This window comes from Scylla paramamosain, chromosome 24 (genome assembly GCF_035594125.1).
Source record: "Scylla paramamosain isolate STU-SP2022 chromosome 24, ASM3559412v1, whole genome shotgun sequence".
NCBI classification, from domain to species: Eukaryota; Metazoa; Arthropoda; class Malacostraca; order Decapoda; family Portunidae; genus Scylla; species Scylla paramamosain.
The window spans coordinates 5,739,231-5,753,428 of NC_087174.1; the positions used below are offsets into that span (position 1 = coordinate 5,739,231).

General features: G+C 42.4%; 1 protein-coding gene across 2 annotated transcripts; it reads left to right on the forward strand.

Annotated features, from left to right (window-relative positions):
• The first annotated feature begins 838 nt into the window (after positions 1-838).
• Positions 839-7,504, forward strand: LOC135112629 (facilitated trehalose transporter Tret1-2 homolog). 2 transcript variants are annotated; one of them, XM_064027188.1, is made up of 9 exons: positions 839-981; positions 2,598-2,763; positions 3,066-3,198; positions 3,780-3,847; positions 4,507-4,657; positions 4,852-5,014; positions 5,299-5,982; positions 6,528-6,663; positions 7,024-7,504. In XM_064027188.1, coding segments are annotated over exons 1-9 (1,746 nt in total). In that variant the 5' UTR covers positions 839-979; the 3' UTR covers positions 7,267-7,504. The 2 variants fall into 2 exon arrangements, with proteins under 2 accessions (XP_063883258.1, XP_063883259.1); XM_064027189.1 differs by lacking the exon at positions 839-981 and having other exon boundaries at positions 2,607-2,782; positions 3,066-3,410.
• Positions 7,505-14,198: the final 6,694 nt, after the last annotated feature.

Here is a 14,198-nt window from a genome sequence, read left to right on the forward strand (position 1 = left end):
GGTGGTGATGGTGGTGGTGGTGGTGGTGGTGGTGGTGATGGTGGTGGTGGTGGTGGTGGACTACGACGTGGATAACAAGGTGGATGAATCAATAACAGTGCTGAAGATGCGTCTCCACGTTCCGCTGCATAGCGTGGGGCGCCTCTGTGTTCTGTTCTTAATGAATCTTCTCTGGCGAAAAGAAATAGATAAGAAACGGAACAAATGAAAAAAAGAAGGGCACGGTGGCTGATAAAACTGAACTGAACTGGTGGAAAAATGGATGATCTAAACATTATGATAGAAGAGAAATAAGAAAATAACTCACTTGATTATGATTATTATTTATTTTGTGAAACACGAGCTTCTGCGGACGCTGTTTGAGGTGAAAGTGAATGTTACTTTAAGTCTAAAATTATGTATCTTTTGACAATAAACTCATTCAATCATTACCCTTCATTGATGACCGCGACAAGATGGCAGGTATCGACATAAAAGAATGGTATATAAAACACAGCAAATGAAATGAAAAGTACAGCAAATATTTGTGTTAACCAAAAAAAACGAAGAAATATAAAACGATGAAATATAAAATACAGTAAATGAAATATCAAGCACAGCAAATATTCAGATGAAAAAAAAAAAAAAAACATTTCTGCACACAAGAAAATAATTGAGGTACGAGACTAAAGAACAGCAACAGGGATGGATATAATATCTGAATAAACACAACAAAATTTCCTCAGAGCTAAAAAAAAAAAAAAGATTAATAGTCGAAAAAGAGAGAATGCATGCTTGTATGAGTAAATACCTTCCTTTCTCTAACCACGCTCCGAGGAAGTTTAAGAACCAGTGAACGAAGATTAAGAGACCAGTTTTTACACAACGGTCTGTCCTTCAAACTTGGGAGGGTTACTATGCGCCACGCCAGGGAATGTCTCAGATATCATTAGCTTGTGTTCTTTTCAACATACCCTCTCCCAGCCAGCCTTAAACGAAAATGTGGGTGAACTGCCTCGTTTTGTGATTCGTGTGACTTACTACTCTACGTGGTGTCTTCATAAGTATTAGAGACTACAGTGTCATTTTCCCTTCGTCTTATAAACTAATATCTATGTTAATCTTTCTCCTTTTACTCTTTTTATGGCACACCTACGATTTCTGTTTATTTCTCCATGAAGTTGCCTTTTCCTACTGGAGTTTACTTTAATTATCTCATGAGGACTGCTCGCTTTATTAGCTACTTAATTATATTCCTTTTGTTGACCAGTGTTATAGTCTTCTATATGACAAATTCAGTGTAACGGTGACCTTGATCATGCAGAGGTATTGTGCATGTCATAGCGTATATGTGATGATGATAATGATATTGTCTACTGATAGTTTAGCACACACACACACACACACACACACACACACACACATGGGGAGAGAGAGAGAGAGAGGAGTGTGTGTGTGGGTGTGTGTGTGTAAATATTTTCCTTTATTTCTCTCTCTCTCTCTCTCTCTCTCTCTCTCTCTCTCTCTCTCTCTCTCTCTCTCTCTCTCTCTCTCTCTCTCTCCACACTCACTAATTAACAAGCACAGGCGATGATCAAGCACGAGTTGCACCATCGGGAGAATATCTTGCGCGTGATTAACTTTCCTCGCTATCAAGTTGAGTTCCCTGTCCCGCCAACCGTGACGTGGTCGCTTCACAGAGTAACTCCTCTGTACCTTAGCTTTTTTATAAACTGTCTTCTCTTTCGTCTCTTTGCACCCTATTAGCTAATGATGAAAGGTTATTATCTCTCTCTCTCTCTCTCTCTCTCTCTCTCTCTCTCTCTCTCTCTCTCTCTCTCTCTCTCTCTCTCTCTCTCTCTCTCTCTCTCTCTCTCTCTCTCTCTCTCTTTCACTCGGTACACCAGAACTAGGATACAAGGTCACACTTGTCATCCTCATCCGTTGGTCTTCATAAGCACGTCCAGCTAAAAGTAAAATAATAAAAGTCCTCCTCGCTGTTACTGTCGTAAAGTTCGCCTGACACTTAAGGCTTTTACTGATTGTCGCCTAATAGTGGTTGACATCCACTCATGGCTTCCACATGATTTCAAAGGAACGTGAAATTTTATGCAGATTTCTCACTAGAGGAAAAAAAAGGTAGAGTTTAAGGGTCAGTTCTGGCCTGTGACATAAATTATCGCTACGAGAAATATTTCTGTCGATACCTTCAGCTCAGTGTTGCCTGGGTGACTCGGCGTGAAAATAATGTTGGGCTTTACTGACTGATGTATTTTTTTAATAGCCATAAGTATATTCTTGCTGATGTATTTCTTAGCCAGCCTTCACAGCACAGTGTCGGGTCTCTGAAGGTGTGAATGAAAACACAAGTACCTCCTTATTAAGTACCGTAGAATGAGACAAAGAAGGCACGTATAGTTGCTGCTGTGTTAGAAATTTGTAAGGTGACTCATTTCCACGTGGCTCTGCGGTGCTGTGCCCGACTCGAAGCGGAAACACCGCGAGTTCGAGCTTGGTTAACAGCAGTTCATTAGTAGATGTAGAAATAAAAAAAAAAAAGTGGCGGGGATTTATGGCCTTCATTATCTAGCTTTGGATATTTGTTTTCTTCGGCACAGGAATCTACCTCACCATTCGACGCGTGTTAGGCTGGTGTCTTTATCGAAGATACTGCCCGAGCTTGAGCTGCAGGCCGCCACGAGTTGTGCTGCAGAGTCGTCACTCAGCAACGACGCGGATTCCACAGAAGTACCAGAAAAGACACAGGACCAGCCAGCCCTGGAGGTTGGACGCGAAACTGGCAGTACGACGGAAGATCATTCAAATATATATATATATATATATATATATATATATATATATATATATATATATATATATATATATATATATATATATATATATATATATATATATATATATATATATATATATATATATATATATATATATATATATATATATATATATATTTTTTTTTTATTTATTTATTTTTTTATTTATTTATTTATTTTTCCGAATTTTAATGCATATAGAATGTTCGCAGTACATGAAAATGTTCACTATTTTTTTTTTTTTTCTTTCAGCAGGCTGAGAGTGAGGCCTCGGTGGACACCAGCCTCGGACAGGTTACCGAAAGAGTCACTGAGGAGAGAAATGTTGCTTCTACGTGCAGGGAGGTCACTGCAGGAGGAGACAGTGCTGCTGCGAGCGTGAGAGGTGATCGCGGGAGCGTTCCAATAACTATATTATGTTGTACTCAGTCTCTGTCTTCTAGTGCATTAAATTTGTTGGCGGCATGCAAGCAGTACTGACACTGACATATAGTGCCGCGCCCAGCTCTCGATATTCACCTGCAACACTCCATCACACCCCACGCATTTCTCTCTGCACAAATCTCAGAGTCAGCACCGGCTTGACGGAAGGCATGGGTCTGTTTTTGAATTAGTTATCGCATTAAATAACAAACGGTATGGAGTTCCTGTGCTGGAAACCTAAACCACATAAGCTTAAGCCTTGAATGATGATTCCTCTCTGTTAGAATTAGTATGGCTGCAAGATTTTGGCAGAAAAAAAAAAGGAGAATTATACTCGGCGCCAATGGCATAACAATAAACAACACTCATGTATTACCCTGTGTAAATGAAAACTAAGTAATATATGATGCCCAGTGTTTAACAAGAGCGTATTGAGTTGCGAGAAAGACAATCTGAATGAACGTCATGAGCTATGACCGGGCTTGACGGGAAGCAATGGTGCAGGCGCCTCGACTCAGTCTGGTAAATCTTTTCTTTTTTCAGATAACAACAACTGCGACTCTCCACCGCCTTTGTCACAGGGACTACACACAGCAGAGTCTGTCACTACGGTCTGTGTGTGTGTGTGTGTGTGTGTGTGTGTGTGTGTGTGTGTGTGTGTGTGTGTGTGTGTGTGTGTGTGTGTGTGTGTGTGTGTGTGTGTATACATGTGCGCGCGCGCGTTCGAGAGTTATAGTATAAGTGATTTATAATCTCTAGCGGATACCTATTGCAACAAAACGATTCAAATGATTTTTATTCTAAACTACTCAAACAATTTAATCAATTACCTGGTATTGTGTTTTTTTTTTTTTTTCCACGAAGGTACTGACAAAAGTGCAATTGTATTCGCATTTCCATGAGTCTGTCTCAGCTGCAATATATCTCAACCACAATGTATTTCTTGCTGTTGCGTCAGAAGCTTTGGTCTCAGGAGATGAAAGTGAGGTAGACGTTCCCTCCAGATCACGATATCCTTTTTTCCAATCTTGTGCTACCACTTCCCTTCATTTCCCCCTCATCCATTCCCTTAAGCCCTTTTGCCTTTCCTCGCACCCTTAGTGCTCGTTCCCTCCTGTCCCCTTCGTCTTTCCCCTCAAACTTCTACCCTCCCTTTTGATCGCCTTTCCCACTTTCCCCTTTTGTCTTTTCTTTATTTACTTTTGCCTTTCACTTCATACCCTCCTGACCCAAGCCCTTCCTTCCCTCACTCCTCCCCTCCTTCCCTCAGGTGGTGGTGTTAACAGTTGCCGCCTTAAGCCAGGTAAGCATAGGATCGAGTCTCGCCTTCTTTCCCGTCCTCCTCCTTCAGCTGGCCAGAAGCACCACCACTTTCCTCAACACGGAGCTGCACCTCATCCACGACCAGACAGTTTTTCCAGGTGAGTTTCCTGTGGCCCACTAGACTTGCCAGGCGGAAAAAAAAAGTATCAGGACATAGAACATCGTAATATTAATGTTTCAGTTGTTCGCATACTTAACATTTCACGGGAACTGAAAGTAAGATTCAATGGTTAAAGAGACAGGATGAGTAGTTGCTGTATCCATGGTCAATTTTATCTTTCCTCTTCTACAGACTACCTATTCCTGGTGGGGCTGGTGATAGTGCTGGTGCCGTGTGGGTGGATGGTGAGCACACTGGGTCGCCGGTGTTCCCTGATTGCTGCCACCCTCACCAGTATCACGAGTTGGATCGTGCACGCTCTCGCTACCGATGCCATGATACTTCTTCTCGGGAGGTTAGAAAAAATAATGTTCCACTTTGTCTCTGGATGTAGGTCCCCTCGATGTACCCCTCAGCCCTCATGAAGCATTCTGAGTTTTATTCAACAACCAGCGAGTATCTGTGTTTTTGGGTAATATATCTAGCGATTTCTTAACTACACAAGTAATATAAACTTTCACAATTATGTGGAGTTGCAGCTGCAAATCGTTGATAGTTAAGTTTTAACATTTCAAACATATTGCCATCTTAGAAATTATTCCCAAGAATTATTAACATTAGATTCTTCTGTGCGTCCAGATTCTTGGCAGGTGCTGCGGCGGGGTTCCTGAAGCTGGCAGTCACTACCTACGTCATGGAAGTGATGGTTGTCACCAAGCGGGGCCAAATGTTGGTTTGCCTCGAGACAATGAAGATTTTCGGCGCCATAATGAACTACGGCTTGAATCTCCTCCTGCCCTGGTACCACATCGCCTTCTTCAACGGTGCATGGATGACAGTTTGCTTGGTCATTTTTCCTTTCTTCCCTGAGAGTCCCGCGTTCCTGTTGATGAAGCAGAAGGAGGAGGAGGCTCGCAAGGCACTGCAGCGGCTTCGGTCTTCTGATAGCATGGTGGATGCAGAGCTGCAGATTATCAGAAGCTTTAACCCAGTGGAGAGAGCAAAATGCACTTCTTTGTTCAGAAAACCTCTCATCTCACACACGATGACTCTTATAGGGCTCTCACTGCTGTCCGTGTTCTCTGGCTCACCAGTCATTATGGTACGAGGAGCCCATATGTTGCTGTCCGCCGGGTTTAAGTGGAGGCTGGAGGCTGCCGTTATTCTGGTGCTTCTCTGCTTCGTCACCGGCTGTCTGTTGCTGTTCGGCCTCGTGGATAGGATCAGTCGCCGCCTGTGTCTCTTGATGTCCCTGGCGATCCTCGTAGTGGTCAACAACGCACTGGGAATCATCAATTACATAACATCCCACTCCACTGCAGAGTATCTATCACTTCTTTTTATCATCTGAGCTTTACCTTTTCTGCAGGTCTTCGCCACCTAGGTCTTTAAGTCTATCGCAGCTGCATAACGCAATACCCCGCATCCTGCTCCCCGCTTTGTTGCTTTTCTTCCACCTTATTCTCTGTTTTTACTTGCTCTTACTGATCTTTACCATCAAGCTATATCTGCTCGGTCTCGCTCCCATCATCACTTCACTATAAAGCAGTGCAAGCAGGTCATAACACACACACACACACACACACACACACACACACACATACACACACACACACACACACACACACACACACACACACACACACACACACACACACACACACACACACACACACACACACACACACACACACACACATACACATACACACACACACACACACACACACACAATGACAGATTTCGGAGGCAGTGGAAGAACAAGGATGAAGACAGTTGTTGGTTGAAAATCCAGCTCCATTACACTAACACGTAACATAATGAAATGTCTGTCCAAACTTGATCCTTGTGACCACGTCCTCCCACAGCTCCACGCCCGACACATCCTTGCTAACGGCTCGTATCTGCCTCATCCTCGTCGCCGCCGTCATCGTCACCCTCGGCACCCACACCGTACCCACCATCCTCGCTGCTGAGTACTTCCATGCATACTGTCGGCCCCAGGTAAGTCCCCCGCCTCCCGAGAGAACAGCCACCGTAATCATATGATGGACATTAATTTAGGTGGGCGACAAAAGGCTTCAGAGTTTTCATCTTCCTTTTTTCCTGGGATCAAAGTTTAGCAAGGACTGACTCAATAATTGCGGCGCCAGTGTCCGTCTCTCTTTCTCTCCCTCTCTGTCTCCTGCACCACGGACGCAAGGGATAACTTACCGGCAGCACTTAATTAAATTGGCATCAAGTTTATCTTTCGTCCATTACAGTATATCACTAACACCAGCCGAGTAACTTTCCCGTCTATTTGTAAATTCTCGGGTCAAGGATTATGAGCAGCCAGGGTGACTCATTCCGCGTGTGTTGCAGGGCCTCGCTATGTTCTTCACCATCAGCGCGCTGCTACAGACGCTCATCCTGCATCTTCACCCGCTAATTGAGGAAACTTTTGGCTTCCCTGGCCTCCACTGGATCTTCGCTATCGTGGCTTTCCTGGGCATCTTCTACACGAACTACTGCGTGCATGAAATCAAGTACAAAACACATAAGCTGTCCAACACCTGCCAATGGTTGTACAGGGAGAATCTTTATGAGCCGCGCCCTCTTATTTGATTTCCTTTTCATATTCGTGTGCTGTTGGGATGGAAGGACTTGTGACGTGAAGCAGCGTTTACTTTCAGAAATGTGTGCTGCCTTGTTTTAAATGGTGACTTACTATACTTTTTCTGCATCTCAAGTAGTGTAGTGCGCATCACTATAAAGTCATGGACAATAAATACAACCAGTGATTATTTTTCCACTTATGTATACCGTGTAGAATGTATCGATACAATAAACGGCTTGATAACAATACGTTTCATCCCAGGTTTCCTCAATTACCACTCAACGATAACGGGAGGAACTAAGCGTAAATTTTCCCTCAACGGTGAAATAAAACTTAAATCTGTTAAATAAACAAAACCAAAATTAGAATAATAATGAAAAAGGAAACTTAAACACGCCTTTGGTAAAAATCGCAGCCTTTCTCCATCACCATTTCCGGGACAAAGGAAACAATAAGCTGACCTTGTTTCTTTGATGGCGGCGAGGCGGTGCAGCGCAAGGCAGAAACACCATTAGAGGGAGAACACCGCGCCGGCGAAAAGGTTATAACACCACAGCTAACGGGAAGGGGAAGCCGGGAATCAGCAGGAACAGCACTATTAGCGGTAGAACGCGAGGCAGTGGTGATGAGCTCTCCTGTGCTGGCTAGCGATGCTCCGGAGTGCTGAAGGCTGCGGGAGGCTCCAATAACCTCCCTCATTATGCTGCCTTAAAACTGGGTCCTAGGCCAGGCAGGTGCTCGGCGGGTGTTCCTCTCCCATCCTATAATTGCCTCGTAATTTGTGCTTTGATGAGTGAGCGGCCGATCAGTCCTGGCACTGTGGCAGGAAGGGAGGGTGCGGGGGAAGTGGAGCAGCACCTAGGTGGAGGACTGGCAATGCGTGTAGAAATGAATAAGAATATGATGGTAATAAAAGCAAAATTCTAAAAGCAAAATTCTTAGGATCAGCAACCAAGGTAGAACAAGAAATAACGGGTTCAAGCTTGAAAAATTTAGGTTTAGGAAGGAGATAGGAAAAAATTGGTTCTCAAATAGAGTGGTAGATGAGTGGAACGGACTCAGTAATCATGTAGTTAGTGCCAGGACACTAGAGAGCTTTAAGAGAAGATTAGACAAGTTTATGGATGGGGATAACAGATGGAAATAGGTAGGAGTGTTTCATACAGGGACTGCCACGTGTAAGCCTGGTCGCTTCTTGCAGCTTCCCTTATTTCTTATGTTCTTATGTTCTTATGTAAAAGCACCTGGCGGAGAAATGGATGAGACCAAGTGAAAAAGCACAAGTGAAGACAAAAGAATGAAATGTTGTTTATGAGGGAAGCTGTAGTCGTTGTAACCTTGAAACTAAGATGAAAGTTATGAGTTTACTACTATGCTAATTTAAATTTCTACAACGCAGAACATTTATTCATTCCCCAAGACACCTCTTCAGACAGCGACATCTGGCTCTCTATCGCGTCGTCCACGTTCTGCTCCTCTAACTCTGCCAGGAGTGTAAAAAAAAAAATATATATATATATATATATATATATATATATATATATATATATATATATATATATATATATATATATATATATATATATATATATATATATATATATATATAAAACTCACGATGAAAAATATGTTATGGCGCAGAACATGTGCAGCGCCGTGTTCCCTGCACCACGTCATCCGTACACGCCACACACATTAGCGAAGGCAAAAATGTGTCTACAAACACCACTTTTTTCTTGTTCTTCTTCACGGTACAGCTTGTGAAGAAATTAGCATATGTAACATAACATTTTCACTCGTAAAATTGTACAGCAGCAAGCGAGGCCTGTGTGAATGAAACACACACACACAAACACACACACACACACACACACACACACACACACACACACACACACACACACACACACACACACACACACACACACACACACACACACACACACACACACACACCTTACTGCTCACCATTTATCTATACTTACTAATCTATTTATCTACTTTTGTATCTATCAGTCTGTCTATATATTTTCTACATTTTATCCATTAAATTTCCTCTTTAGATTCGTCTACGTTACTTGCCTTCACTCTATTCGATATTGCAACAAGACACCAACTTTTGACAACCTTCAAGAATTCCATCACATTTTACACGAGATATAAAAAAAACATCAATACGACTCCTGGAAACATCACAGAACACTGAACTTAACTATACGGGGACTGCCATGAGAAAACCTAACGACTTCTTGCAATTTTCCTTATTTTCTTAGCTTCTTGTTCACAATGCAATATAAGAAAAAAGCCCCAATCAAGAAAGGTGGCGATTTCAAATAAGGCTGAGGGGGCTTTGATCGATCCTTTACGCTAATGAGAGGCCAAAGCACAGGGAAATACGAGGAGGTTCTCTGGGAGAAGCCTTTTGGCGAATAGGAGCACACGGCCCCCTTTGTCCCTTGCATAATCAACCACCCGCACTGTTCCAGAATTTTTCGACTCGACCCAGCAACATCTGATACAGGTTTCCTCCGCTGTACCTTTCTTCTTCGTGTCTTCCTACCTGCATGAGTGAAGGAGGGATGAAGGAGGGGTGAGGGAGGGGTGAAGAATGGGTGAGGGAGGGGTGAGGGACGCTTCTAAGGATGCCCGTCCAAAGGGGTGAGTAAGTTGGGTGTTCATCATGAGTCTTTGTAAGCTTAAGCAACAAGATCTCTTTGCGTCCGTCGATCTTTGCTTCAATCTCCTTGTGACTGTCTTTGGTTAGTCTGTCTCTTTGTTTGTCAGTCCTCGTCTTTGTTTTTGTATATCGCTGTCTGTCTGTCTTTGTTCGTCTGATTCTCTCTCTCTCTCTCTCTCTCTCTCTCTCTCTCTCTCTCTCTCTCTCTCTCTCTCTCTCTCTCTCTCTCTCTCTCTCTCTCTCTCTCTCTCTCTCTCTCTCTCTCTCTCTCTCACATTCTCTTTCTTTCCTTCTCTTAACCCACCACCACCCACCACCCACCTACCTACTACCACCACCACCACCACTAAAAAAAAAAGAAAAGGCAAGATCGTCAGCAGGCAATTTCCAATCAAAACCATTCACCCGCCAACCAGTGTTCCGGATCCTGACAAAAGCTTAGATAAAATGCAACACTCCATAAAATCCGCGGACTTGCCTCCCAGCCTGCTCTCCGGACCGTGTGAGCAGGTGCAGTTTCGCCTTTATTTTACCTGCTACTGCACGTGACGCCCTTGCTAAACGCCTGCCTTTGTTCCCTCCCCTGCTGCACCGCCGTCTTCCCAGTCCTCCCTCGCAAGACTCACTGGCCCGTAACGTCGCCATCCCAGGGGAGTGTAATGGCAGGCCGTGACAAAGTAGTGTACTGGAGTAACGGCGCATCCGTGACTTCTTCTTGTGTAAGTGTGGAAGGGTGCGATGTCTGGAAATGAAGAATGTGTGTGTGTGTGTGTGTGTGTGTGTGTGTGTGTGTGTGTGTGTGTGTGTGTGTGTGTGTGTGTGTGTGTGTGTGTGTGTGTGCGTGTGTGTTTCAGTTAAGTTATTATGTTTGCCTCCCTTTGTCTATGTCTCTCTGTCTCTGTCTGTCTGTCTGTCTCTCTCTCTCTCTCTCTCTCTCTCTCTCTCTCTCTCTCTCTCTCTCTCTCTCTCTCTCTCTCTCTCTCTCTCTCTCTCTCTTTTTTTATTCCTTCTCTTCAGGATATCATTGCACCTTGCACCGTTACAGATGGAGATGATGATGATGACGATGATAACAGCAGCAGCAGCAGCAGTAGTAGTAGTAGTAATGATAATAATATTATAATAATAATAATAATAATAATAATAATAATAATAATAATAATAATAATAATAATAATAATAATAATAATAATATAGTAATAGTAATAATAACAGCAACAATAACAATAATAATAATCGGATGATGATGGAAATGATAGTGCTGATGATGATAACGATAATGATGACACTAATGATACCAGCAATAATAATAATAACTTTGGTATTGCTTTTTGATGGTGTTAATTCTAAATGATTATATTGCATCCCGCGCATTTGCCTGATACGTAATATGGCATTATTGTTATTGTTATTTTTATTATCTTTACCATTTTTATAATAATAAAAACAATAATTATGATAATAATAATAATAATGATAATAATAATAATAATAATAATAATAATAATAATAATAATAATAATAATAATAATAATAATAATTTGTTATTATCATTATTATTATCATTAATACTATTATAAGTTTCATTACTATAATTATTATTGTTACTAGTACTACTACTACTACTATTCTTATTCCTACTGGCCTTATCACATGAATGTTGGAAGAACATTTTCCTACGTATAGTCAAGAAGAATACAAAGGAACACAAAGGAAAACCAAAACAGAAACAGACTTCTAGGTCCTAGCAGGGTTGTTTGATGACTACCTCTAACTAGCTACAGGTTTAGAGAGACAGGACAGTACAGCGGAAGGCTCCACCACCACCACCACTACTACCACCACTGCTACTACCATCACCACCAGAGACACACGCTGCGGCGACAATTCCTCAGGTGACGCGTGACCGACAAATTACTCTTCTGATTTTATGGACGCGGGAATCAAATATTTGCCGAGCACACATTTTTCCCAGTTAATTGAATTATATGACGAGTAATTTATGAACTGATAAACCGAATGTATATGAGGTTTGTTCAAAATTTAATATCAATTCGCAGGTTATGAATAAGTGTGTGCGTGACATGCTACTGCCAGGCACAAGGGACAAGAAGAGGAGGAGGAGGAGCAGCAGCAACTGTGACTCAATAAAAACCATTATCTCATTGGTGATAATAGCAGAGTTAATTACATCTATGGTTATTAATTAGGTGGAAGGAGTTAAGGGAAGGGAGCGGGAAGGAAGGGAACGTGAGGTGGTGACAGTAAGGGTGAGGGCGAGGCGACGGGCGTGGCGATAGGGAAAGCGATGGGGGAGTGGGGAGAGACAGGAAATGAAGGGGCGCTGGAGGAAGGGAAAGGAGACGGTAGGGAGTGATGAAGGGTCGGCAAGTGGCGAGGAGGAAAGCAGGGAAGGAAATGGAAGCTGCAGAGAAAGAGGGGACAGGCAGGGATGAAAGGGGAGGCGAGGGGATAAGGGAGGGTGGGTTAAAAATTGTAACAGGATGATGCAGGGTGAGAGAGGAGGTAGGGGAGGGGCAGGGGAGGCAGGGTCACCGTCAGTCTGTTAGGGATGGGAGTTATTGGGTGGGTGGGGTCGGGAGTGATGACTGCTGCTGCTGCTGCTGCTGCTACTAGAAGGTTTTTGCCTCCGCGCAGGATATTAAAACTTGAAGTGTTCTCAAACGTCATTTGGGATCATGTTTTTCCTTTCTGCGCTGATAAGTGATTGGTTTGTGTGTGTGTGTGTGTGTGTGTGTGTGTGTGTGTGTGTGTGTGTGTGTGTGTGTGTGTGTGTGTGTGTGTGTGTGTGTGTGTGTGTGTGTGTGTGTGTGTGTTGGTAAAGACACTCACAGGGGAAAATGAAAAGTCCATTATCTTACAATAATCCTGATAACAACACACCTCCATCAGTATGATTCATGACGTGTTTCACTAAAAGCTAAAATAAATAAGAAATAATAATATGATGAAAGCGCAACACCTATTACGCAATGACTGACGAAGAACACAACGCAAAATGCAAGTCAGTGAAAGCGATGCATTTGACTTTCCATCCCGCGCTGCCTCTGAACCTTGAAGACGTAAGAACCACACTGAAGGAGAAGAAAAGAATCACAACAAAGGAAAAAAAAGCATGAAATAAAAAACGAAGAAGGATGAAATAAGATGAGAATAAGGAAAAAGCAAGAACAAAGATGACATGGAGAACCGAAAAAAGAAACGAGGAAGGATGAAACAAGATGAAAGCAAGGAAAAAGAAAGAACGAAGATGACATACAGAAACGAAACAAGAAACGACGAAGGATGAAACAAGGAGGAAACAAGGAAAAAGAAAGAATAGAGATGATATGGAAAAATAACCAGTATCCAACGCAGCTGCTTCAAACACCAGATAACAAGGGAAAATAGGCCCAAGCACGCATGGACGCACCGCAACAACAGGAAAAAGCTTATAAACAGAGGATGGCGTGGAGAATGAGACCAGAGAAGCAGGAAATCAGATGCCAAAAAGGAAGGAGCCTATCAATTAGTACAAGGAGGAAAACAAAATGATTCATGGCAACATACCAAGGCCTACACGCACTCTACTTCATACTTCGCCCTTAAAGCCCATTTGCTTTTACATTATAACACCACACCAAAGGGTAGATCACATGTATACTTTATGAGTAAAATGGAAAATGTATTGTAAATTCGGTTTTAACATAAGGATAACTTTGTAGAAGGAAACAGGTCCCTTCAAATGGGGATATATTACGTAACAAAAGAACTCAGTAACAGAGAGAGAGAGAGAGAGAGAGAGAGAGAGAGAGAGAGAGAGAGAGAGAGAGAGAGAGAGAGAGAGAGAGACCAGATGTTTCAGAGCGGCCTGACCAGGGGATAGCGATGGGAGAGGTAGACGGGGCCAGAGAAACGTAAGTGAGGCTTATAAGTTGTGTAAAACAGTCTAGAAATCATCTCATGAATACAAGAAGGGGATTTGTTCTAGGATACTAAGTGTTATTATTATGGTACATGTTGGTTATGTTTTGTATTGTGTGGGATTTGTATTGTGTACGAAGATTAACTTAATTACTGAAGATTAATTACATGAATCGATGTGATGATAACATCATGTGTGTTTCCCTTACTGAATATCAACTATATTTACTAAAATCAATTGTGTGAGAAGATATGTATGAAATTGACATCGCATATGATTATTGTTCAAATTTTACACAAATTTTTAAATACAGAATGCTTGAAGAGACACAAACTGAC

Bases quoted from the DNA above. Each gene is read 5' to 3' on its own strand.
- LOC135112629 (XM_064027188.1), top strand. The intron at 3,848-4,506 runs GTCTGTGTGTGT...TCCTTCCCTCAG, and splicing joins CAGCAGAGTCTGTCACTACG to GTGGTGGTGTTAACAGTTGC. The intron at 6,664-7,023 runs GTAAGTCCCCCG...CGTGTGTTGCAG, and splicing joins ATGCATACTGTCGGCCCCAG to GGCCTCGCTATGTTCTTCAC.